General features: G+C 50.0%; 1 protein-coding gene across 1 annotated transcript; it reads left to right on the forward strand.

Moving 5' to 3' along the window:
• Positions 1-5,812: 5,812 nt before the first annotated feature.
• GJA3 (gap junction protein alpha 3) lies at positions 5,813-19,002 on the forward strand. The gene is made up of 2 exons (XM_027116747.1): positions 5,813-5,919; positions 16,715-19,002. The coding sequence occupies exon 2, from the start codon at positions 16,732-16,734 to the stop codon at positions 17,962-17,964; it is 1,233 nt and encodes a 410-aa protein (XP_026972548.1). The 5' UTR covers positions 5,813-5,919; positions 16,715-16,731; the 3' UTR covers positions 17,965-19,002.
• Positions 19,003-25,643: the final 6,641 nt, after the last annotated feature.

A 25,643-nucleotide genomic window follows, 5' to 3' on the forward strand; every position in this document is an offset into this window, starting at 1 on the left:
TTGTGCCTGTTTTTGCTAACCAAGAGTAATTTGAAGATTTTCACTTTTACAAAAAAAGGTAATTGCTTCATTTTACGCCATTCGGCTTATGGAAGGCCTCACGGGAACGCTCTGCTTCCGGACAGCAGGGGACACCCGTGATGGCGAGTCTCACAATCAGGGGTGCTTTAGAGTTCATGGAACACGGTACACGTCTGCTGGTGTAGGGCCCTGTTTAGTGATGGTCTCATCGGACTGTAAGTTCCCAGGAAGCAGCGGCCAGCTCAGCTCACGGCTGCACCCCAGGCCTGGCTCAGTCTCTGGCCGGCTGCTCTAGTCAACTATTTGACGGATGAATGACGAGTCCTTCAAGGGTGCAGTCAGTCCGTGCTGCTTCCCCCGGAGCACACAGCTCCTGGGACAGTGCTGCTTGCACTTAGCCACTTGCTGAGTCAACAAAATTCAAGACCGATAGCATCACCCCCGACGGGTCTGTGCTCTCTGATAGAAAGAAGAGGATTAAACACGCCTCATTCTTCTAGAGGGAAAAGCAAGGTAAGCGCGGCCGGGAGAACCCACTGACGTCTCCTTTCCTTTCCTTGCCAAGCAGTAAAGAGAATGCTGCTTCCTGAAATCTGTACACACATGATCTCTCGTTTTGTCTCTGTGGCAGTGCTCTCTGCCTCGGACTTTGCCCGGGAATCATTTGAAAGTGGTATCATTTTTTTCTCCCGGGGGTCGACAATGTTCAGAAAACGACACACTTGTAACTCTTGGCAGCTACAAACCACTTACGAGCACGTTGTTCCTACATATCAAGTAAAATGACTCTTGAATAGGCAGGAAGGCAAGTCTGCCCTGTTAGGAGGGGACCTTGAGCTCCTGGTCCCGGTTCCTCGAGTGCAAGTCCACAGGTCGGCACTTGGGCCGCACGCGCACAGGCAAGTCCTTCCGCCGCTGCCCTGCTGGTGACATGGGGGCCGCGCAGAGGGGCACAGAGGAGAAAGAGGACACAATTCGTGCCATAGGAGCTCCGTTCCCATTTCCGCCTGTTTATTCTCTGCCAAAGCAAGTCCCTGATCTCTTGGGGACGGATACTTTTGTAAATTACAGTGTAAACGTCACAGCAATGTTAAATTGCTAGAAAGATTTCCAAGTAATAACAATGAGAGCCGTTTGGGGCGCTGGGTGCGGCAGCTACATACCAGGCACCGTATTCGATTGCTTCACACACTGGGTCACCTGGATTCATCTTCAACATGATCCTACGTAGATAATCTCCATTTCGTGCCCTTTGGGGCACATGACCCTGGCCGAATGCTGGGGAGCCGATGAGGGTCAGATCTGTGATTTGGAGTCAGACATCCTCTCAGTTATCTGAAGAATATACGTGCTGCCTGTCTGATCAGCGCTGCTGAGGGCAGGGACTCCGTCCGCAGGAGCTGCTGGGGGTGGGGGTCTTGCGAGGCCCCCCTCTGCTCATGACCATCACAGGTGGCGGGGGAGCGCGGGGTGGAGGGCGGTGCCGGGAAGAGCCATCCTCGATGGGGAAGCGGGCGAGGGAAAGAAGAAACGGTACGTTAGGCAAAAGCACGATTAAAATGAGGGGGTTGGAAAAGGTAACTGAGAAGCAGATGTAGCCAGGAGAAGCCAAGAAGAAAACGAGTAGATAAACAATTAAACAGGTAATCAGTGAAAACAGCCTGTTTCATCAACACCCCAGCGGCAGGAGGGCGGAGCTCGGCCCCGGGGTTGCGCGGCCCTGTCTGTCCGTCTCCAGGAGCAGAGGCTGCCGTCAGGAAGTGGCTCGGGAGGCCCAGGGCAGCCCGGTCCTCTTCTGGCTCTTCTTATTCAGTGCCGTGGACACTCCGGCTCAGAGAACCCCAGGTTCCAGCAGGTACCGAAGCCTTCTCCTCCTTCATGTACAGAAGACGGCTCAGATGTCCTCTTGACAAATTCCCAAAGTCAACCAGGTCATCAAGTAGGTTTTATTTAACGCGTTGACACACAGTGCTGGTATCCAGCCTTAATTGGATCTGAACTCATCCCTCCCTTCCAGAAGGCTGTCCTCATCACCTCTGCACAGGTGCAGTCCCTGCCAGGTGCTCGGGCAGGCGTTACCCCCTCTTGCCTCGAGCACCTGACCCTACTGGACCTCCAGCACTGGGAACCACCCACTTCTTGATGACTCCCTTAGGGCACTTGTAATGGATCGAAGCAAAAGCCATTCTCCAGTAACTTTTGTCCATAGGTCATAGTTGTCCCTTTGGAGAACACACAAAACAAGCCTAACCTTTCTAACCAAAACATATACATACACTACTGGTTAAGAGCAAGGGCTTGGGGGCTAGCAGGCTCATATGAATGTCCTGGCTCTGCCGCTTACTAGCTGTGTGACCTTGGGCAAGTTAATTAACCTCTCTGAGCCTCCATTTCCTCATTGGAAAACCGGGGAGCCTGTGAACCTCACAGCGTTGCTGTGAGAATTTCTCTTATTGAAGTGTAATTGACATAGCATTTTATTACTTTCAGGCGTAGAATGTAATGATTTCATATTTGCATATATTGCAAAATGATCACCACAGTAAGTCCAGTTAACATCCGTCACCACATGTAACATTGTACCTTGGTATCTGCAGGGGATTGGTTCCTTGAGGCCCCAAGGCTACCAGAATATGCAAATGCTCAAGTTCCTTTTACCAAAGGGCATAATAATTGCATATAACCTATGCACACCCTCTCGTATACTTTAAATCATCTCTAGATTACGGTACTTTTTTTTTTTTTTTTTTTGCGGTACGCGGGCCTCTCACTGTTGTGGCCTCTCCCGCTGCGGAGCACAGGCTCCGGACGCGCAGGCTCAGCGGCCATGGCTCACGGGCCCAGCCGCTCCGCGGCATGTGGGATCTTCCCGGACCGGGGCACGAACCCGTGTCCCCTGCATCGGCAGGCGGACTCTCAACCACTGCGCCACCAGGGAAGCCCGGATGGTGTCTTTTGATGCATAAAATGTTTACTTTTCATCAAGTCCAATTTTTCTACAGTATTTTTCTTTTTGTTCCCGTCCCTTTGGTGTCATATCTAAAAAATTATTGCCAAATCCAATGTTATGAAGATTTAGCCCTATGTTTCCTTCTTAGAGTGTTATTGTTTTAGCTCTTGCTTTTAGGTCTTTGATGCACTTTGAGTTAATTTTGTATATGGTGTCTGGAAAGGTTATAATGTCGTTCTTTAGCATGTGGATATCTCGTTTTCCTGGCACCATTTCTCAAAAGGACTGTCCTTTCCCCGTTGAATGGCCTCAGCACCATGTAAAAAATGTTTACTTGTGAATTAATACTTTGTATTTCAGAACGGGTTGCAAATTCCCCCAGTGGGCAGAGTTGGGCCCAGAGCTCAGCGCAAGGAATTCTTTGGCTGGAGGAAGTGGGACCATCTCACCTCCCCTAGCACCCAGCCACAGCCTTGAATGAGCAGATGTTTAATAAACAGTAGTAAAATTAATTTACAAAAGTACCATAGAAGATACATATACCTCACAAGTAACTAAAATACCATGCATCGCCAATTAGTATAAATAGGTGATGAACGAGTAATTTCCAACTAAAAGGAAAAAGAAATCAGGTAACAATTTTTTAAGCACCTTAAACCTAGTTACTTAAAGAAAAGCACCATTAAATTCTGCTCTCCACGATTACGACAGGATTACTGTGTTTGCTCTGGGCCTCCGCCTTCAAGAAGGACATCTATATCCAACAAATATTTGTTGAACTTCCTTTGTATACAAAGTGCAGATTTATCCAGATTCTATACAGGCCCTGAAAGGTAGTTCCATCCCTGACCACCAGGAGGCAGCCGAGGCGAGCACATCTTCGTGACCGGTGGGAAGGACAAGGGCCGGTGGTGCCTCTGCGGGACCCACGCGCCAGGGGTTCCCCGCTCACAGAGCAGCAGTGCGCTCCGGGCTTTCGTCTCTGCACACTTTTCTGAGCTGGAAATGTGGTCGAATATGGAAATGGGACCTATCAGTTGAGAATTCGGCTCTAAGCAGTTTGGCGCACGCACACGTGTGTATGTGCGCGTGTGTGTGTGATATATGCATGTATGTACATATATATATTTCCCTGAAGTTATCCTAAACACAATCTCTCTTGAAACCAAATGAGAAGCAGTCTTTACAACTAAAACTTAAACCACATGATTAACATCTTAGCTGTCTACCCAGAGTACGTACAATATGACACGTAAGGAAACCAGTGTCTTCTAGTCTTGCTAATCTTTACACAACATCACTGAACATTTTTACTGTAGTAAAATATGCATGCCATAAAATTTACCGTCTTAACCATTTTAATTGTGCAGTTCCGTGTCTTAGTGCATTCGCGTTGTTCTGCAATCACCTCCGTAACCTCATATAAGTGGAATTGTACGGTGTTCGTCTATTCGTGACCGGCTTGTTTCACTTAACATGATGTCCTCGAGGGTCACGTGTTGCAGCCTGTATCAGAATTTCCTTCCTTTTTCCCGGTGGATAATATCTCATTGTACATATAAGCACATGTTTTTAGCTATTCATGGAGTTGTTTCCACCTTCTGGCGATTGTGAATAATGCTGCTATGTATATGCGTACAAACATTTGATTGACACAATATCATTTTAAATCGGCATTTTTAATGACAAGTTTTAAATTATTGCAATATTGTATTTCCACTTTTTATCCTCGGAATACCAATAATAGTGTTTGTTTAAGAGACTAAGTATTAAGAACTTTCAGTTCTTCTGAGATAAGAAAAGATAAAACTATTCTTGCACTTCTCAGAGAGAGTTAAAAATCGAGAAAAATATCTGAAGACCTTCTCTAGTAATATTCCCCAATTAAAAAACAAAACCTAAAAACCTAAGTCCACATAACCACCACCTACTACACACAAACACGTCCGAGTTCTACAAGGTGAAGGTGCTGTAGACATGCCTCTGGCAGCTTAGCTTTCCTTCTCCGTGGGAGAACCTCAAGTTCAGACCTCAACTGAACAGGCAAATTCTGCGGGGCAAGCAGATGGCTCATCAGACAGATCCGAGCGCTAATAAAGGCTCCGTGCGGCTTTGAAAACAACCAGAGCCTCGAATTTCGCCGCCTTCCTGCCCCACGGCCGCCGCTCACTAGGGACTGGTGAGAGCGGCCGGCCCCTCCCGTCACCCAACATTTACTACACCTCCTCCCGGGCCGCCCGGGGGACGCGGGCGCAGAGCAGCGCAGGCCGCACGCAGCGTAGACGCGGCCGCCCCCTGGCCCCCCGCAGGGCAAGGCGCCTCCCCAGGAATCCCGGGGCCCTCGACTGAATTCAGCTTGTCTGACTTGAGCCAGGCTCGCCGCGCTATTTAGAGACCCCCGCACAACGTGGCCGCAGCGGCCGCGGAACACGCACCCCGGGCGGAACCCGGCCCCGCGCGGCGCCCCGCACTCCACGCCCCGCGCCCGCGCGCCTAGCACCCTCAGCGAGCAGGCGGGAGGTCCAGCCGCGGGGCAGGTGCGGGCGCGGGGCGTGGAGTGCGGGGTGGAGCCAGGCGGAAGCGGGCTGTGGAAGGTGGGGTTCGGAATGTGGAAAGGGGCGCAGGACGCGGACTAGGGGGCGGGGGCGGCCGTGGAGCGGGGTGTGGGACGCGCGGTGAGGCGGTGGGATGTGGGATGGGGACGGAGGGGGGGCGCTGGGGGCGGCCGCAGGACGGGGCTGGGCCGGGCGAGGCGAGGCGGGGCGGAGGCGAGGGGCGTGGCGCGGGGCCCGGGCGCGGGGCGCAGCGCGGGGCGCCGGGATGGCTCCGGGGCGGGGAGCCCGGGTGGCGCGGGGCGCACGCGTCGAGCCGCGCGCACGGGACGGCGGTGTCCGGCAGAGCGGCCCGAGCCCTGCCCGCGGGAGGAGCGCACCGGGTTGGCGCGGCGGGTAAGCGCGGGCTGCTGGGAATTCCCTCGGGAATCTGGGGGGCGTTTGGGGGCAGCGGGAACGGACAGCGGGGCTCGGGCACTTCCTGGAGGCTTTCGGAGCCACTGCCACCCGTCTGCTCCTGGAGAGCTCGGCGGAGCGATGGCTTCCTGGGTGGGCGGCTGGAGGCGGCTTCAGGCCTCTTCCTGGGTTTTTCCCCTGAGGGGGAGCGGGACCTGCCCTAGAAGTTCAGGTCCAGGGTCTGAAGGACCCTGTGGACGCTGGGCCGCTGCCGGCCTCGCCACGCTCCCTGCGGGGTGTGCGCTTGTTGTTCCCGAAGGTCTTGCCTCGCCTGCGTTCTTTTAAGAAACTCTCAAAGTTTTTAAGGAAAGACTTTGGCTCTAAGTGCCAAGATCTCATTTCTTGCCGGATGTGCGCGTGGTGGTGCGTTTAAGTAGAATTTGCAGAGAGTGGAAAGATCCCTTATCTGCGCCCTGCCGGAGCCCCTTTGGGGCTGTGCTGACAGCCGTCGCGGTGAGGTCTGGTGAACAGAATCCGTCCTAGTGTGCAGACCTCTCGGTTCAGAGTATTTGTGACAGGGACTTCAGCGACCAGGGGAGTCCTCCAGTTTTTGCTTTATCAAGATATCGCCCAGATGTGCCATTTAAAAATGGTTGTATACAAACAGCCGGGATGCGAACAGCTTTGGTTTTTATCACCCAGGAATTCAGAATGATGATTTATGACATGTGCTTCACTTCACTGGCCATCAATGTGGTGTGAAATGTATTGCAAATCAGACATTAAAAGATTAAAGAGGAAAAAGGACTTTTTTTTCCCGAAGGTCAGTATATTCAAAGTAAGCATCAGCTAGTCGATCTGGCACGGGTTCCACTGCTTCAGCAGTTTGGTTCTTGTTGAGATAAGCATCTAATGAGGGCAGTGCACGTGACTGTCGTGTAAAGTAATTCACAGAAACTTTACAACTGTAACTAATTCGACAATGCTGTTCATGTCGACCGGCAAATGCTAACGGGCTTAAAGCTGTCTTATAATAATGGCGTGTAACAGAATTTCATTGTTTGCCAATGAGAAAAAGAATTTTGACATAATTTCCCTGAATGTTGCTTATATTTTGTGTTCATTTTCTTAACTAAGATAACTTTTACACTACACATTTGAGACTTCAAAATAATTATATGTATTTATCACAACCATGTTACACAGTCTCACACATGTAGAGAATTTAAACCATAATTCGCCTTTCACCTGTTACCATTGCTTGAACAAGTAACAGAATAAATAGGATACACATGCCTTTAGGATTGTACCTCAGTATCGCACATAAATACATCAGTAAACACATAGTTTTTGTAATGTATTAAAATATTATTGGGACACTCTAGACAGTGGGAAGGCCTTTGAGAAGCACTTCACCCTGTACAGAAGGCATGGTTCCCAGGGTCTGTGTGTGAAGAAAGACAGCCAAACTCAGTTGCCATCTCAATATACCATCTCCTTCTCCCCCGACTGTATCAGCCCCCGCCCCTCCCCAATCAGGGCCATTACCAGTACTTTGTAACACGTGTCATATTACATTTTGACCAGTTTTTTACAAGCCTGCCTCTCCCATACACTGAGGGGATGGATGGGATCTGAATTATTCTGGTAATCCTAGTCCCACACACGTAATAAGCGTTTGATAAACGTTTACTAACTTGAAGAGGGAAAATATCCAATACATGTGACCCTAAACAGCACACACGTGTCTCTAAAAACAGTATGTTTATATGGGGATATATGTATACATGTAGCTGATTCACTTTGTTATACAGCAGAAACTAAACACGACATTGTAAAGCAATTATACTCCAATAAAGATGTTAAAAAAAAAACCAGGATGTTTTTGCAATTTCAATGTAATTCTTAAAAGCAATAAAATAGCGAGAGATTCTCACCTTAATTTTCATTCTTACAGCGGTGGAAATTCATCACGATAGATAGGTTAGTACTCTACAACTTGCTTTTTAGTATCTGCATCTTCAAAGTTGTGACTTAATAATGGTTGATGTAAGGGTTTCTGCATTCTTACATTTTCTTTAATTTGAAGGGTTTGTGGTTTGCTTTAAGTTTCCTGTTAACAAACTAAATGATACTAAATGTAAAAATCACTTAAGTTTTTTCATTCAGATCACCTGATTAGCTCCATGAATGCTCAGCTATTCATGAAACTCCATTTCCCATTAGCTTTAAAATGAATCTTTTATTCTAGAACAGGGAAGAGATTTCTGGTTTATACCAATAGAAATAAATTTGAATAAGGAAATTCAAATTCTATTTATACTATAGAAATTATTATTTCTGCAAAAAGTAGAAAACATTTTGACAGATGTAATTTGTGTCTGTAATATAAATGGAATAATAAAATGCCATAAGGCTGTCGAAATGTAACATGACGTTACATGTGACCCTAAACAGCACACACGTGTCTCTAAAAACAGTATGTTTTTGCAAGAGTGAAGATGATACCGGAATTTGCTTTAAAATGATAATTCCAGTTTATATGATGAAGTAACTGGCTGTTACTAGCACATCAATAATATTTAACAATTGTAGATACTCTGGACTGGAAGAAAAAAGCAAAAGCTTAAAATGTGCTCTAACCCGTGTCTCTCCACATATGTCTTAAAGTGTGGCAGAAACAACTCAAAAGGCAAGTGTTGTAATCTGGACAGTCTGCCTGCTGCTTAATCCCGTGAAGTCACGTGGAAGGGGACCCAGAGTCGACAGTCAGGGGTTTTCGTGCCAACTTCAGCACTGTGCACTGCGCAACCTCAAGCCTCCATTCCCAATCTGAAATGAGGAGGGTACTGGGGCCACTTCTAAGGTTCTTTCAGCTCTAAAATGCTATGACTATATTCCTTCCATGGATTATGAGTAGGAGTCCTGAAAGGTGTCATTGGGATTTGTACAGGGAAATTACCTTTTAACTGCATTTATGAAGTCAGGGTTTGGTGTAGTATTGAGACTTCCCGACCTCGTGTTTCAGACACGATGAGCTATTCAGAGTGCTTGTAGCTATTGTACCCCTATAATTTTCTTGATTGTTTTTTACTCTTGGCCCAAACCAGCCTTCAGAGAGTGATGCATTAAGTTAAGGGCAATGACTTTTTTTTCATTATTCAGTTATTAAAACCTTAGGGCTGATGTTGAAGTACATTAAAATTAACACATCACTGAGATGTCTAAATAAAATGTTTGGGTAAGTGAAAAACTCTAATGGTATTCCTAGGTCTTTCCCAGAGGTCATTGTAGGAACGTATAATGCTGTTTAATAATGGGCAGAAAAACTAGAGGAGCCTGCAGGGTGGTGGGGCAGGGAAGCTATTTGAAGGGTTTAAAGGGGGAGCCCTGCATGGCATGAATCGTCTTGGAAGACAGTCATGTTTCTAATTCCACTCCAGACTACCTACATTTTCTGTCAACTGAACTGAAGCTGGGCCAGCTGGTAAATTTCTAGCTTAATATTAGAACTCTAATTGTGGAACTGTGATGTGATACTGATATCTAGAGGGAATATTTATTTTATTCAAGTATTTTGAGAGGAAATACTGTGGATTAAAAACTTAAGTGTACTTTTAATTTTGCCATTGTTGATATACAACATTAAAGGCATTTGTTCGTAAACTAACACAGTTGTTTAAATTGCTTCTAATTTAAAATTAGCTCTCACTAAGCTTGCAAGTGACAGAAGGTCAAAACCAAAGACTGATGAGTACTTCCCTCTGACTAAAGATCAAAGTGTTACCCATATTTACCTTAGCCAAATAAAGACTTAGGAGCATGTGAGTTTTTGAATATTCATAAATGATTAAAATCCCCACATGAAAGAGAAAAATATGAGGATAATAATAATACATGGATGGCAGGAACTATTGAAAGTGCTTTCCATACATTCTTATTTAATAACTAAGATAATTAAATTAAAATATTATTTTAAAACAATTTTATGTTTCTGGAGATTTATTCTCTGCCAATAAAATATATAATCCTGGAAGTGCTTTAGAATTATTAATAAAGAAGTTGAAAGTTAGTGTATTATAATTTCACTAAGTCAGTTGTTTCTGGATGAGAGTGATGTTTCCTTCCAGAGATTTACATTATTGAAAAGTTGAATTTCCACTTAAAATTAGGAAGGAAAACCCCTGGAACTATATAATAATGAATACTTTTATACTAAGGTAAAGGATACTCTTAAATTGTATGTATGCCATTTATAAAACTACCAGTAAACACTGAAATCTTCACTATCTATTGAAAAGGTCCATAGGAGTTTTTGACAGATGTATTCTGTGTACTGTGAATATAGCGTGCATGGTACGACATTGAAAAAAATAAACTCTCATTCTGTTTCAAGCATATCAAAGTTGGTTCTTTAATAAAAGAGAAACTTCTAGCAAGACTACTATTTTAAGTCTCAAACAATATTTGGAACCAAACAAAGGAATCTAACTACAGATACCATAGGGTTTTAAAATCATAGGAAAATACCATGAACAATTTTATGCCAATAAATTTGAAATTTAAATGAAATGGAAAATTCTCCAAAAGATGTAAACGATCAAAAATCACTTAAGAAGGGCTTCCCTGGTGGTGCAGTGGTTGAGAGTCCGCCTGCCGATGCAGGGGACACGGGTTCGTGCCCCGGTCCGGGAAGATCCCACATGCCGCGGAGCGGCTGGGCCCGTGAGCCATGGCTGCTGAGCCTGCGCGTCTGGAGCCTGTGCTCCGTGATGGGAGAGGCCGCAACAGTGAGAGGCCCGCGTACCGCAAAATAAATAAATAAATAAATAAATAAAGTCATGACCAGTAAGGTGTTTCACCATCTAAAAATCACCATAGATGCAGGGGGGAAAAAAGTATTCCACTAAATCCATACTTGTTCATGATTTAGAAAACAAAAGACTGAAGGATAATTTATTTGCCAGATACAAGTTGAAACATCACGCTCCGTGATAAAACTTCAGAAGCATTCATTTTAAGGCAGAAACAAGGAAAGATGTCACCACGTCCACATTGTACCAGAAGTCCAGGCCAATGCAAGAAGGCAAGAAAAAAAAATAACGGGGATTCGAACGAGACATCTCTCCTTCATGGCAGACAATATGATCGTGTGTCTTTCACAGAAAATCCAAAGGAATCTCCTGACTTGTTGCAACTAGGAGGGGCTTTCTAACAGGTCGCTGGATACAAGATCAATATATAGAAATAAGGTTCCTAGGTAGCAATAATAACTACTCAGAAATTATAATGAAAACAACTATTTAGAACGAAGTATTAGAACAACCACAAAGCTACCTGGGAATAAATCTAACAAAAGGTGTATAAGACCTTTCGGGACAGCGTCCAACAGCATAAAGATGCCCTCCATGGAACAGTTGTGCTTAGTGGTGGGGGCCCTACATTGTAAAGAGGTAGATTTGATTCATCTGTGAATCCTATGCAATTCCAATCAAAACGGTGTCCAGATTTTTGTGGAACTTGACAAGCTCTGCCTAAATTTCATATGGAAGAAATAAAAGGCCAAAAATTGTTGAGACAAATATGAAGAACAAAGCCGAGGACTTGTCCTGCCAGGTATCAAATGTGTCTGCAGCCATGGCCACTGGGTGTCCTGCTGGTCGCTGAGATCAGTCCTTCTCTTCCGGAGAACAAGTGTCCCGTGTTATTCAGTCTGACACTTCGGAGGTTCAGCTTTTTCCTCTTTCATGCTTGTCTCTGTGGTTGAACTTTTCCACGTTGCTGTGGCCCTGAATAGGGCCGGCTCTTACTCTTGGGAGTTTGGACAGAGCTACATGTTGGGGTCACCTCCCCAGAGTAGAAGAAGAGTGAGTCTTCTGTTACGTTGACACGTTTATTTTGAGTTCTGTTTCCTCTTTGCGCTCTGTTCCGACGTGACCCTGTGCGTGCTCTGCCCCGCCCCCGTGCTCCTCTGGCTCTGCGCGAACACCGCGTGCTGCTCTATTCCGTCCTCACGACGTGTCTCCTTCCTGGCCTTCTTCCCCTGTCGCCCCTCCTTCGGCACTCACTCCAAGATCACCGCCCTCTCCCCAAGGCCCTTCTTTCTGAGCAACCCTCGCAGGGTCCTGTGCCCTCGGGGTGGCCGAGTGAACGTCCGCCCTGTGGCCCCCCCCCCCCCCCCCCCCCCCCCCCCCCCCCCCTTTCCCCCGCCCCCCGGGCGATGCTCCGGCCTGGAAAGGCGCTCCTTCTCCCTCATGCTTCCCGAAGCCGCACCGCCTGATCCCACGGCCAACCCCCCCTTCCCTGGGTACGTGATCTCACACAGATGTCCTTGTTCTCTGAGACCCCCTTCGCTTGCATCACTGCCCGTTTTCCTGACTTCCGTCTCCACACACAGATTTCAGAAGCAGGTGTGTTTACTTCTACTGTGTCCAACGGAACCTGTGGCCCAGAGTTGGGCAGCAGGCTGCCACTGAGCAAATAACCATTGATGGACCGGGAGGGAGAACAACATGACCTCAAGCCCAAGGGGAAACATATAATTTGGAAGGAAAACACAACCATCAGAAGAATGGGAAAGCGGCCACGTAAACTTTGAGACATAAGATCTTTGTTCTGCGATAGTGTCAGAATGAAATTTTTCCTTGAGATAAAAATAGAAAACAATCAAATGGCATCCCATGAAGATAATTAACGTCCCACCTCCGTGTGAGCTCAGTGGTGTGACAGCGCTGGGCCCTGGGGCCTGTGGGCGGCTCTAGCTTGGTCCTGAGATGGCCCTGCGCCTGGATGGTACGTTTCCGCTGCCGACTCCTCTCAAGACGGCCCACTCTGGCCTCAGCAGGGCGTGGAGTCCGTCTGTCGTCCGTTTCTGTCCTTACTTGGCCCAGCAGAGCTTGCTGTTCTGAGGGTCTCATCCTCTGCTGTTATTTTGTTCCTTAATTGACGTTAGGGATGCGTGGTACTGACAACACACCCCGAGGCCCCTGTGTGCCGTCTGGAGAGACAGGCTGAGGAGCCTCGGAGGCTCCCGTTTGGATCCGACCGGGCCCCGTGTTGCCGGTCTCCCAAAAGATACTCAACCCTTTGGTTAACTTTTTAATTCATTCATTCATGCATTTTCCACAGCAAGACCAAAGCTTCAAAGTGTGGTAGGAAGGCCGGGAGCAGGAGGAGACAGTCCGGCCCCTGCGCACCTGGGGCCCCACCGTGGGGGGAGAACGTAGCCCAGGGCAAGCCCTGCGTCCTCCGTGACGGCCACTGTTGGGCCAGTGGTGCAACACGTATTGTGCTTGTCCTTTGCGTGTTTATTAGGGACACGATTTAAGAGATCTAAGGTTACAGACCATAATGAGAGAACAATGAGAAAGGACTTGGCAGACTTTTTCCAAAACCAGAACTTCAGAAAATGAAAGTCATGGTCATTAATCTTTTATGATGATATATGTGATAAGTTGTAATGGGAAATGCAAACAAATATGAAAAGAACAGAAAATTGCCCAGTTCTCAGAAACCCTGCAGCTAACATTGCAGTATCATCCCTGCCCTTCCTTTTCCTATCTGCACGTACAAATGTTTGCAAAATCTAATGAGTACCTTACATTTTGGGAGTTATGAATGAACCGTGGCTTTTCACTTATGCCTGGCCTTATTTTATAAAGATTTTAAGATAGCATATCAGTTGGGAATTCTTTTGTCTGCAGGCGACAGAAAATCTGACAAGCAAATAGGGTTCCTCCTCTCCCGTGAGTCTGGAGGTGGCAGCTGGGGTCAATTCAGCAGGTCCACAGTGTCACAGCAGGGGCCTGGGGACTTTTTTGATGGTTCCCTCATGCTTATGACACATGGTTGCAAGATGGCTGCCCAGCTCCAGGCATCACATCTGTACTCAATGTGGAAAGAAGGGAGAAGGGACAGCATGAGTAGCATCTGCCCTTTTATTAGATATCAAAAGCTTTCCTAGAGGTTCCCCAGCTGACTTCTTACACATCATTGGATAGAACTGCCTTTTATAGTCACTGCCAGCCACACAAGGAGATGGGAAAGCAAGAATTCCCTTCCTGGTCACGTTAGAGAAGAGTAGCACTGCGCGTGGCAGCTGGGTCACCAGACCATGATGTCGCCATGGACAGACAGCTGCTCTTCTTCATTTAACTGTTCGTCTCTCAGGGGACGCTTCGTTCCCAAGTGTTCCTTCTTATCAGCAGTATTACAGTAAACATCCATGTGCACCACTTATCAAAGGCTCTGATTAGCTCCTTAGTGTGACGTCCTGGAAGTAGAATTGTGGGTCAGGATGTCATCACCTCCACAGCTCTTCACACGTGAGACGAAGCTCCTTCCCAGGAAAGCCTCCCAGCCTGTGCTGCCACTCAGTGCAGGGGATGGGTGCTGCCCCCGGGGACACAGTCTCACTCGCGCGGGGACACAGGCTCTCCGCCGGGGACACATGCTCACGGGTGCCGTCGTGGACTTAGTGAGCCTTGGAAGCTGCCAGATGCCCGCTGGGTTTGCAGGTGGTAACCGCCTTCTGTAGGCTGCACTTGGGGGTCGTGGTGCAGCTTTAAGGCACATTGTTTGAAAGTGTTTTGCGGCCCCTGGACCCAAGGGCTCTGGAGAGGCTGGGCCGCCGCCCCTCCTCCCTCTGACTGACTGAACAGGCCCATCGATAGCTTGTGTCTCTCGGCAGAGGGTGTTTGGGGTGGGACGGTTCGTTCCTGTGTCTGGTTTCCTAATAAAAGGGCAGATGCCGTGGGTGCTATCCCCCTCCCACGCGCGCACACACACACACACACACACTGTGGGACATTTCGCCTCCCTGGCCCTGCAGGGAGATGCCAGCAACACTCTCCAGTCTCCGGGTCCCCTCCCTCTGGGCGCTGGGTGTGCGGACCTGCTGCCCTCGGTCTGGGACATCCCTCCGACGGCTTCCCAGCGAGGATGACCTGCACCTGCTCATCCCGAGGGAGGCAGGAGAAGGACCGAATGGCCCACAGTGTTCAGCTGGTGAGGCCCTGAGTGCCCTGTGCCCAACCCCTCTGCCTGCAGGTGTCAGACAAAGGTCCATGGCCTCAGAACTGGAACCAAAGGGGAAGGCCACGGGTGGTCAGGACCGTCCAGGAGGTTTTCTGTGGAGGCCTGAGGCCACGCCGCCGGGGGCCCTCTGAGGCCGGGCGGTGGTTGGGGAGGGCAGCAGACCCGCGGGCGCAGCCTGACGAGGACGAAGGGCCAGCACAGCCCCACGGTGGCCTAAGTGTGGATGTCAGCAGGCCGGGCCCCGCCCCCCGGCCAAGCTTTAAGGTGAAGAAACAGCGGGTGTGGAAGCTCGAATGAAGCGCTGGGGGCACAGCGGGCTCGTCCTGCCCGGATGGGCTGGCGGGCAGCAGGGGGAGGGCGGCAGGGGGAGGGGGGCGGCAGGGGGAGGGCGGCAGGGGGAGGGGGGCGGCAGGGGGAGGGGGCAGGGGGAGGGGGCAGGGGGAGGGGCAGCAGGGGGAGGGCAGCAGGGGGAGGGGCAGCAGGGGGAGGGGGGCAGCAGGGGGAGGGCGGCAGGGGGAGGGCGGCAGGGGGAGGGGGGGCCGGGGTGAGGCGGTGCTGTCCAGGCCCAGATGGGCAGCTGCAGTGTCTGCGTGAGAGTCAGGTTTAACCCAGAAAGTGCCTGACACCTGACTTCCTTCACGTTCAGTAAGTTAAGTCTCTAAATTGAAACATTTTACTCTCTGAGAACAAGCAAAATAGAACAGGTGGCAGTCACAGTCAGGGGCAGGTGGGCTGGTGGGGTCTGAGAAGAGTAAGTTGTCGTGAAAGATCTCAAACAACCAAAACAGAGTTGGAAATTTGGTCTAAAGAGAGCTAACATTTCTCTGTTTCTTTAGGTCACAGTAAAGTTTTGTATTTTGCCTCAGAACCAACTCATAAACATCAATATTTTTAAACATTTTAAAATTCAATGTGAGAAGAGTTGTCTTTGGTTCCACTGGAGGGCCGTGAGTGTGTATATATGTGTGTGTGCATGTGTGTGTGTGTGTGTCTGTCTGTGTGTGTCTGTCTGTGTGTGTGTCCGTGAGGCTGGCAGTGCCCTGCATCAGGGCACGGAGGCCCCCGGGTTCCCCCTGCCGCCTCCCGTGGGGCAGTTGGCCACGTGCGCCTGGGTCCCGTCTTGCAGGGGGAGGCGGCATGGCTGGACCTGCAGCGAGCTGACCGTTTGTGGAACATTTGCCTGGTGAGAAGGGAGGGGAGGGGAGGCAGTAGGTGGACACGGCAGGAGTTACAGCAGTGGCCTGGGAACCACGGCCATCTGGGAAAATCACTCTGATTTCACATGAACAAAAAGGTCCGCTTAGGACTCCACCCAGCTGTGTGCAGAGCACCATGCCCCCCGAGAGCCACTGGACTAGACCAGGACGGGTGTCGGGAGGCTGGGGAGAGGTCCCTCCCCTCAGGCACCTTTCCCAGTGTCCTCGGCTCTGAAGTGAGAGCGTTAGCAGCCTGCGGTCGTCTCCCTCACGCTGGCCCCTGTGCCGTGTAACTGCCGCCCGCTCAGGGCCACACGTGCTGTGGACGGCCACCAAACCCTGCTCGGTGGACAGCCGGGAGATATGCATGCACGTGCCTGCTACACACACCTGTGCGCGCACGTACACGCACACACCTTCCCGTGGAGAGTTCCCGCTGGTCGGCAGGAGCACGGCTCCCCATGACAGCAAATTCCGACGGCCCTCGGGGCCCAGGGCTGCCCGGGGCTGCACCCTCAGCTCACCTGGCGAGCCTGCCTAGTAACGAGCCTGTTCCCTTGCAGGTTAGCCATCCGAAGCGATGGGCGACTGGAGCTTCCTGGGGAGACTCCTAGAGAACGCCCAGGAGCACTCCACCGTGGTCGGCAAGGTCTGGCTGACCGTGCTGTTCATCTTCAGGATCCTGGTGCTGGGGGCCGCGGCCGAGGAGGTGTGGGGGGACGAGCAGTCGGACTTCACGTGCAACACGCAGCAGCCGGGCTGCGAGAACGTGTGCTACGACCGCGCCTTCCCCATCTCGCACGTGCGCTTCTGGGTGCTGCAGATCATCTTCGTGTCCACGCCCACCCTCATCTACCTGGGCCACGTGCTGCACCTGGTGCGCATGGAGGAGAAGAGGAAGGAGCGGGAGGAAGAGCGGCTGAAGGCCGACGGCCCGCCCCTCGGGCAGGACAGGCCCCCGGTGCGCGACGACCGGGGCAAGGTCCGCCTGGCCGGCGCCCTGCTCCGCACCTACGTCTTCAACATCATCTTCAAGACGCTGTTCGAGGTGGGCTTCATCGCCGGGCAGTACTTCCTGTACGGCTTCCAGCTGAAGCCGCTGTACCGCTGTGACCGGTGGCCCTGCCCGAACACGGTGGACTGCTTCATCTCGCGGCCCACGGAGAAGACCATCTTCATCCTCTTCATGCTGGCCGTGGCCTGCGTGTCCCTCTTGCTCAACATGCTGGAGATCTACCACCTGGGCTGGAAGAAGCTGAAACAGGGCATGACCGACCCTTACCGCCCGGACACTCCCGGCTCCAGCGTGAGGGCCGCAAAGCCTGCGTGTGAGCGGCCCCTCCTGCTGCCCTCCCACTCCAACCCACCCGCCCTCACCATCGGGTTCCCGCCCTCCTACGCGCCCTCGGCCTCTTCCCTGGGGCAGGCGTCGGCCCCAGGCTACCCCGAGCCCCCTCCGCCGGCAGCCCTGCCCGGGACCCCCGGCAAGGGCCACCCGGTCGGCTCCCCCGGCGGCCACCAGCACCTGCTCGCGACGGCGCCGAACTGGGCCGGCCGGGAGGCCGAGCAGCAGACTTCTGCCGGGAAGGCCTCCCCGCCGTTGTCCGCGCCCGCAGCCCCGAAGCCCCCGGCCGGCCCCCAGCAGCCCCCTCCGGAGGGCGGGGCGGGGAGCTCGGGCGACAGCGACGGGGAGGGGGCGGTGACTGCCGTGGAGCTGCACGCGCCCCCCGAGCTCCCCGCAGACCCCGGCCGGTCCAGCAAGGCCAGTAAGTCCAGCGGCGGCCGGGCCAGGGCCAGTGACTTGGCCATCTAGCGGTGGCCTAGCATCCGAGACCCAGGGGGCTCACACCGGCGGTGGAGCCTGGAGGCGGGAGGAGGGGGCGAGCGAGGGTCGGGCTCGTGTGTCAGTGCTTGCTGTTCCTAACGCTGGGCGGTAGTGGGGAGCGCGTCCGAGGCAGGGAGGGGGCGCAGGGGCGGGGCCGCCAGAGATTCTCCCAGCAGCCCCCGCGTCCAGCAGCCCGGCCGCCTCCGCAGGTGCTGCGGCCTCCGCGGGGCGCTGTTCTGTGGTGGGAAAGCAGGGGTGTCTGTGGCAGGCAATTCGGTTTTCCTTTCCTACGCCCCCATCCCCGCCCCGGAGCCTCTGGACGGCCCAGCAAGTCTAGATGCTCTTAGCCTTATCTCTGTGTGAGACTTTAACTTAGAGTTGAATTTCATTGGGGATATTTGCCAAACCGCACTAAAAAAAGATTTTGAGCAAGTCCATGTAGCGTCACTGAGTTTCTGAACCGGCATGTGAAGCCCAGGATATCAAGCCACACACTTCATGACAAGTGACAGGAAGCAGCCGCCCATCAGAGGCAGAGCCGCGGCAGGGGGAGAGCAGACCCTTGAGATAAGTCTGAACAGCCGAGGAAACTGAGTAAAAGTGTGGCCGGTATGCCTTAGGTATTTATTTTTTCAATGACATTTTGTGCTTTGATCTGAATCGTACAGGTAAGCCTATTTCCCCCACTTTCTATCTTTCAGGAAAAAAATGAAAGAAAATAAAAGTATTAAAATGGATACTGACCAAGAGAATGCAAATGCGTCCCATTACATACTAGTAGAGATTTGAACTTTATTTTGAAAGAAATTCTTTGACTTTATGAGTCGGCTAATTAATATGAAAATGGACCATAGGAAACAAAAGCAGGGGAGATCTTTAAGTGCATTTCAAACGCTTGAAGTTGTGAAGTTTTTGAACGGGAGGTTAAAAGTTAACTACTGTTGCCAGAAAAATTATTTATACAGATGAATCCACGACCTACATTTTTTAACAGTGCAAAATAAAACTCTTCCAGTTTCCTAACCATTCTTTGTGGGTAGCCTCTTTGCTTTCTAAGCATGAGTGACATTGTCGGGGTCTCCTGCCCGCGTGAGTGCATGTGCTGGTTGGGACGAGGGCCCCGTTTGGCGTCTACACGGATCCTGTGCTGACCGGGGAGGCTAGAAGATGACACAGGGGTCCCGTCGCTGTTTGTGTACAAGCCAGTGGACACTGGTGATGTTGAGCCTGGGCCTTGTCACACCTCACATCCTACCTCCTCTGCGGCTGGTCAGTTCTTGTCCCACAAAACTGCACCCTGCCCCACCTGATTCATCTTTTTGTGAATTACTGTAACTTCCTGATGATGTATTTGGGGCCAGACTCCACAGCAGACTGTTGTGTTTTTTCTTTTTAATTTTTTATTTATTTTTGGCTGCGTTGGGTCTTCATTGCTGCACGTGGGCTTTGTCTAGTTGCGGCGAGAGGGGGCCACTCTTCGTTGCGGTGCGCGGGCTTCTCATCTCGGTGGCTTCTCTTGCTGTGGAGCATGGGCTCTAGGCGTGCGGGCTTCAGTAGTTGTGGCTCGTGGGCTCAGTAGTTGTGGCTCGCGGGCTCTAGAGCACAGGCCCAGTAGTTGTGGTGCCCGGGCTTAGTTGCTCCGCGGCATGTGGGATCTTCTCAGACCAGGGCTCGAACCCGTGTCCCCTGCATTGGCAGGCGGATTCTTAACCAGTGCACCAGAGGGAAGCCCAGACTGTGTCTTATATCGTAAAGAGCGACCCACTGACAATCTGATGAAAAGATGACTGTGTGCAGCTGGCTGGTGACCGCCGGCTTGGAAATTAAAGGCTTTCCCAGCAGACTGATGGAGAGACTTCTCCAAGTGGCTATTTTCTCCATCTCCCCAGGCTGGTGCACAGGAGAGAAGGTAATTCCTCACCCACAGGGGATGCCTCAGGCCCCCGGCTGTGGGGCTGAGTTTTCCTGGGTGAAAAGGGCCACTAGAAAATCCCAATTTGAAAAGCTTTCTGATAAAAAAGCTTCAGCCGCTGTCGCAGTGACCAGACAGTGAAAGGACAGCTCACTGGGTGGCTGTGAATGTTCTCAGTACCCCAGGTTCCACCAGGACACATGTCAGGTGCAATCGTGACCCACGGTGTGATTCTGAGTGGGGCTGGAGATGGAAGCAAGAACTGTAACTGTAGTTCGTTTCTACACTTTAAATGTGGACTTTATTCCCTGTGTGTTGGTGAAGGTGCCAGTTTGGTCTATAGTCTAGTAGGGCCGCTCGGTGCCGGGTCGGGAGGGTAAAATTAGATGCTCCTACTTGAAAACCACTAATTGATAAAGAAGCAAAATTTCGCAATTCCACGGTGCCTGTGGTATTTCTTCAGGTTAGTGTTTTGATTTCAGTTCGTGTAAAAAATGAAAGCATGTCTCACATTATGTTGCTATTTGGGGCGTCCGTGGCCCTGAAGGCCAGGGTCCTCCTCCCTCACAGGGACATGGCCAGGGAAACGGTTGCCTCTATTCAATCACTTTTAGCACTAATATGTGTGTTAAAAACAGAAACCATCGCCCCTGTGGTCAAGATTCCAGATGTATTTCTTCTGACTTGTTAATATTTGGAAATTTCACTGAAACTATTTTTCTCCCAATTTAATAGAAATTTTTTAAATCCCTAAGCTTGTTTTTAAACTGAAATGCCATACCTATTACATTTACACACTCTGTTTCTTTAACCCACAGCGTACAAGACAATTATATTCTTCCACTCCTGTTTTTGGAAGCCCGGTCATCCGGCTGGCGCTGCACAACCTATAGTGGTTACAAAGTGTCAAGTGTTACTACATTCACAGTGCCCAAATCCAGTGTTTACAACCCTAAAACACTTCATACATCATCACTCACTTTCCCTTTTTTAACCTTTATTTTACTGAGTTGTTTTTCCCCATGAAATTAACAAAAAAGATACCTTAAGTTTAAAAAGAAAAGAGAAAGGCGAGAAGAGCCAGCCAGACGATTTCCGATATAGCCCAGCTTCTTTGGTCTTTAAATAAGTGGCTAGATCATAGGTTTCTTGTACGAGAACACCTAGAATAAGAACTGTGAAGACAATTCAAGCATCCTTTACAAAAATTAACCTGATGAGATTTAGGTCTCTTTTCTCTTTAGGCTTTTTTTTCCCCTATTAACACTTTCTTTAATTCTTTAGTGTTACTGAATAAAGTACTTTTTCTAAAATGCTTTCTTTTGAACTTATTCTTCTGATATTTGTAACATTGACTTATGGATCAATTTTTGGATCTCCACCAGAACAAAACTCTGCAGAGTACTGCATGACTTCAAAGGGTGAATCTTTTGTAAAGACCCTGCCACCCCACCCTTGCCTTCAGAGGGCTCAGGGCATTCTCGGAATAACTTTTTAAAATAACATGTACATTGTACATTAAAGTCAGAAAATGTATTTCTCTTCCTAATTCCACATTACACTGCAAAGCTTCAGTTTATTCACTCTAAGATTTCTTACTGCCCCAAAGATTTTTTTTCCCCTTTGCATTATGGAATGCCATAGCAAGACTTTTTATGGTCAGTTAGGAATTTAAATAACTCTAAAACAGTGAACTGTGCCTAGTACCATATATGTAAATGGTAACTTAGGTCATAATGTTTACAAAACTCTTACTAAAACTTTTTGTGCTATAACAGTATCTTTCATAGATTAAACTGTAACTGAAAATAAGCATTTTACCAGATAAGTAATTAAAACTGGCCTTAAATTTAAATCACTAGTTCTGTAGTGAGTTAATTGTTTTTCCTTTTTTTAACTTTTGAAAACTTTTTTTTTGAGGTATAGTTGATGTCAATATTATATAAGTTTCAGTTGTACAACAAAGTGATTCACAATTTTTAAAAGTCCTACTCCATTTATAGTTATTATAGACCACAGACTGTATCCCCTGTGCTGTACAATATATTCTCGTTGCTTTTTTATTTTATACATAGCAGTTTGTACCTCCACACTGGTAACTACTAGTTTGTTCTCCATCTGTGAGTCTGTTCCTTTTTTGTTATAGTCACTAGTTTGTTGTATTTTTTAGATTCCACATTTTAGTGGAAACACACAGTATTCACCTTTCTCTGACTTACTTCACTCAGCATGATGCCCAAGAGATCTTTCCCCCAGCAAGGCTGGAGTTTGTGGTTCTTGGGGAAGACCCTTCTGTGTATAATTACACATAATTGTGTATTTGTAGCTCTGCTTTTATGACGCGGGGCGATACCTGTGTGTGTCTAATGGCAAGTTCTTGATCAGAAATGCAATATTCCCACTCACACTGCCCCCGCCTGGCAAACCCACTTCTGGATGGATGCAGGACACAGCATAACAACACCAAGACCAGCCCAGATGCTTCGAAGGCTCGAAAGAAACCCAAATTCAAAATGCAACCCCACCAGACAAGAATTGGCGGGAAGTTCCCATACTCTTCACTGGTTGTGACCATGGGTGCCAAAGCTGTCCCCATGGATAGTTTTGGGAAGGGGCTTGGCCCTGCGGACAGCGCGTCACCGGCGGTGCCAGGCCTGAGCTGCACGCACGGGGCTCCAGGGGCGCGTCCCGACCCGTCGCCACGGACACACGAGCGGCGCTCTGAGGGGAGGTGGCACCCATCGCCCCGGCCCCGCCAAGCATTCCCGGGGGCGGCCAAGCGCATGGGGGCGGCGAGGGGACTCTCCGCAGCCGAGGGGACTAGGGCCACGGGCAGGTGCCCAGGTGCGCGCTCTGCGGGCCCCTTTGGGGAAGACGACCCCAGGCCGCCACGCTGCAGGCCCCACTCAGCCAGGCCCAGGGTGACCCCGAAGTGGTCGGCAGGAAGTCAGGGCTTCTGCGCAGGCTCAGTGGTGCCGTCACGCGTCCTATAACTCGGAAGGTTCCCTCTCCCCCAGCGCAGCCACCCTGCAAGGTGGGCAGGTCCAGCCCAGCCCAGGCTCGGCCTCGGTCACAGGAGCGGGTCTGCGCTCAGCACCGCTCCTTTCCAGCCCCATGACTTCGGGGAATTGGTTTCACCTCTCTGCCTTTATTGATGTTTTCTCATCCGAAAAAATGGAACTAAAGTTGTGGGGAGTAGACCAGAATGGACAGAAAATGCTACGTGTAACCCTGACCCACAGAAGCACCACACAAACCCTCCGGGTCAATGAATTAACATTATCCACGGGCTGCCAGCATTTTCTTGTGTCTATGCATTCCCACCTTTTACCTTTGTTTTAAAACAGAAGTGTTTATACCATGGAAATGGAAGGGTTTATTCCATACCATGGAATGTTATTCAGCCCTAAAAAGGAAGGGAATCCTGACACCTGCTAAACATGCATGAACCTTGAGGATGTTATGCTCAGTCAAATAAGCCAGACACAAAGGACAAGCACTGTGTGACTCCACTTGCAGGAGGTCCCTGGAGGAGCCGGATCCACAGAGGCAGAAAGGAGGGTGGGTGTCGGGCTAGGGGAGGGGGATGTAGAGGTGTTATCTGGGAAGAGTTTCAGTTTTGCAAGATGACAAAGTTCTGGAAATGATGGCAGCGATGGTTGCACAACAACGTGACTTAATGCCGCTTAAAAATGGCCAAGATAGTAGATTTTATGTTGTGTATTTTACCATGATTAATATATATATATATATACACACACACATATATATATCTATGCAAAAACTTTTTAAGTTTTACATTGAACTAAAATGTACACACAGGAGGACACAGCTTGATGAATTGAACACACCTTGGCAAGAGACAGAACTTTTCTCCTTCCCAAAGCCTCCCTCTCTTTTCTTTTCTGTGTCACGCTTTTCCTGTTGTTGTCATTCACTCTGAAAGTATTCCTTCTGGGGGACCTTCGGGAGGGGGAAGGAGGAACCGCGTGGAGGGAAGCATGTGGCGAAGTCTCACCGTCAGAAGCCATCCAGCCCTGCTGCTCCCAGAGACGAGAGCGTAGCGAGCTCTGAACACGGCCCAGAAACTACTGTCGTCCCTGGGAGTCTTCTTCGAGCCACTCTAGGAGTTTTCATGACATTTTTTAGTGGGAAAAACAAAATGGTTTATAGTTTTTTAAATGGCTTATAGTTTTATTGAATAAGTTCTCAAACGTGTGAATATCGAGTGAAGGCATGTAAACGTCCCCCTGGCCTGAGGCCACGGGAGTCACACATGCGGCCGCTGGATCAAAACTCGCCGCCTCTGCAGGGACCTCCCCTGGGTTCCGAACGGTCTGCTGCTCAAGGAACAGGCGCCGACCCCTCCCTGGAGTCTATGCACGTGCAGCTTTACTGTGTGCGACGCCAACAGAACCAGACCTGGACCTTTCCCGGCCGCCAGAACTGCAGGTCCCGTGGTCCACAGTGGGGCGGGCTGGGCGGCACCCCGGGACGCCCAGGGATAAGATGATGACGGCTGGGCTCCGAGGGCGTCCGTGGGGTGGAGGCCCAAATAGGGAGCTAGAGACTCTCGTGGGATAGAGGCCGCGCCCCCCTTCTAGTTTCCTCTCAAAGTTGAAAGCGAGATCAACAGCAACAACAAAGTCACCCTCAGAAGTCAGCGGTTCTCTGGCGGGAGCTCGGACCTGCTCAGGGCGGCCCTCCGTCCTCACCGCAGCGCCCTGGTCCCAGGCGAGGCCCCCGGCGCCGGCCGCGGGGTCCCCACGAAGGAGGAAACATGGGAGCTAAGAACTTTCATTCCCAAGACCCTCAAAACCCCTTCAGAAAGCGCGTCCCTTCCTTCTAGCGTTTATCCCGAGCGTGTGAGTGTGTGCGGACCCCGGTCCTCCCCGTCGTCCTTTCAGGTTTGTTCTTCAACTGTTTAGGGCCCAAACCAGACGAAACACGAGGCAGATGCAGAACCGAGTATGATTTCCTGCCCTTCGCTGCGATGGAGGCTGCGGCTGAGGGTGCGCTTGGGGTCCTGCTTCCCTCGCTCGAAGGTGCCAGGACACCAGTCCTAGGGCACCTCTCGGGTGTCGGGGGTTGGTACCGGGGCATCGTGCCACATATCAAGAGCAGAGCGATCAGAGGAAACCCAGTGTGTTCTGGAGAGGAAGGGTTTTTTCTTTTCTTAAGAAAAGGCCAACACTAATATCACAGATCCAAGCATCAGTCTGCAGGTTCCTCTCCCAACTGCTCACTCCGGGTAGAGCTCAGGGCCGACATCACCACGATGAGGTCATCGCCAGGCAACCCCTCCCCCTCCCTCCCCTCCCCCACTCCGAAAGCTGGGAGCCGGGACTGTGCAGGAAAGGCCAAGGCCCGTTCAGTTACGTGTGGACTGTGTCCAGCTCTGCATGAATGAAGGCTGTGAGACTGTGTCTATGTGTGGTTTGGGTCTTCGGGTTTTTTTTTTTTTTTTTTTAATGAGCGACAGGGACTTTAATGCACAGAAAGAACTTTACAGCTACTTAAATTTCAAATGAATGATGCCTTATTAAAGTTCAAATTCAAAAAAACCTTTTTTTCCTCTAGCTTTTATGTTCATTGTACAAATCTTATGTCATGTTCTAGTATGTGTAAAACTTCAGATAACGTAAGAATCACCTTCAATCAGTTGAACCAACTAAACTCTTAAAAATCAATCCATTTAATTAAATTCTTCTCCACATTTTGAACTGCACTTATAAATTTAATATATTCATTTTTC

The sequence above is a fragment of the Aethalodelphis obliquidens genome, unplaced genomic scaffold (assembly GCF_003676395.1).
Source record: "Aethalodelphis obliquidens isolate GAN/ISIS:26980383/991018 unplaced genomic scaffold, ASM367639v1 scaffold16, whole genome shotgun sequence".
Classification (NCBI taxonomy): domain Eukaryota; kingdom Metazoa; phylum Chordata; class Mammalia; order Artiodactyla; family Delphinidae; genus Aethalodelphis; species Aethalodelphis obliquidens.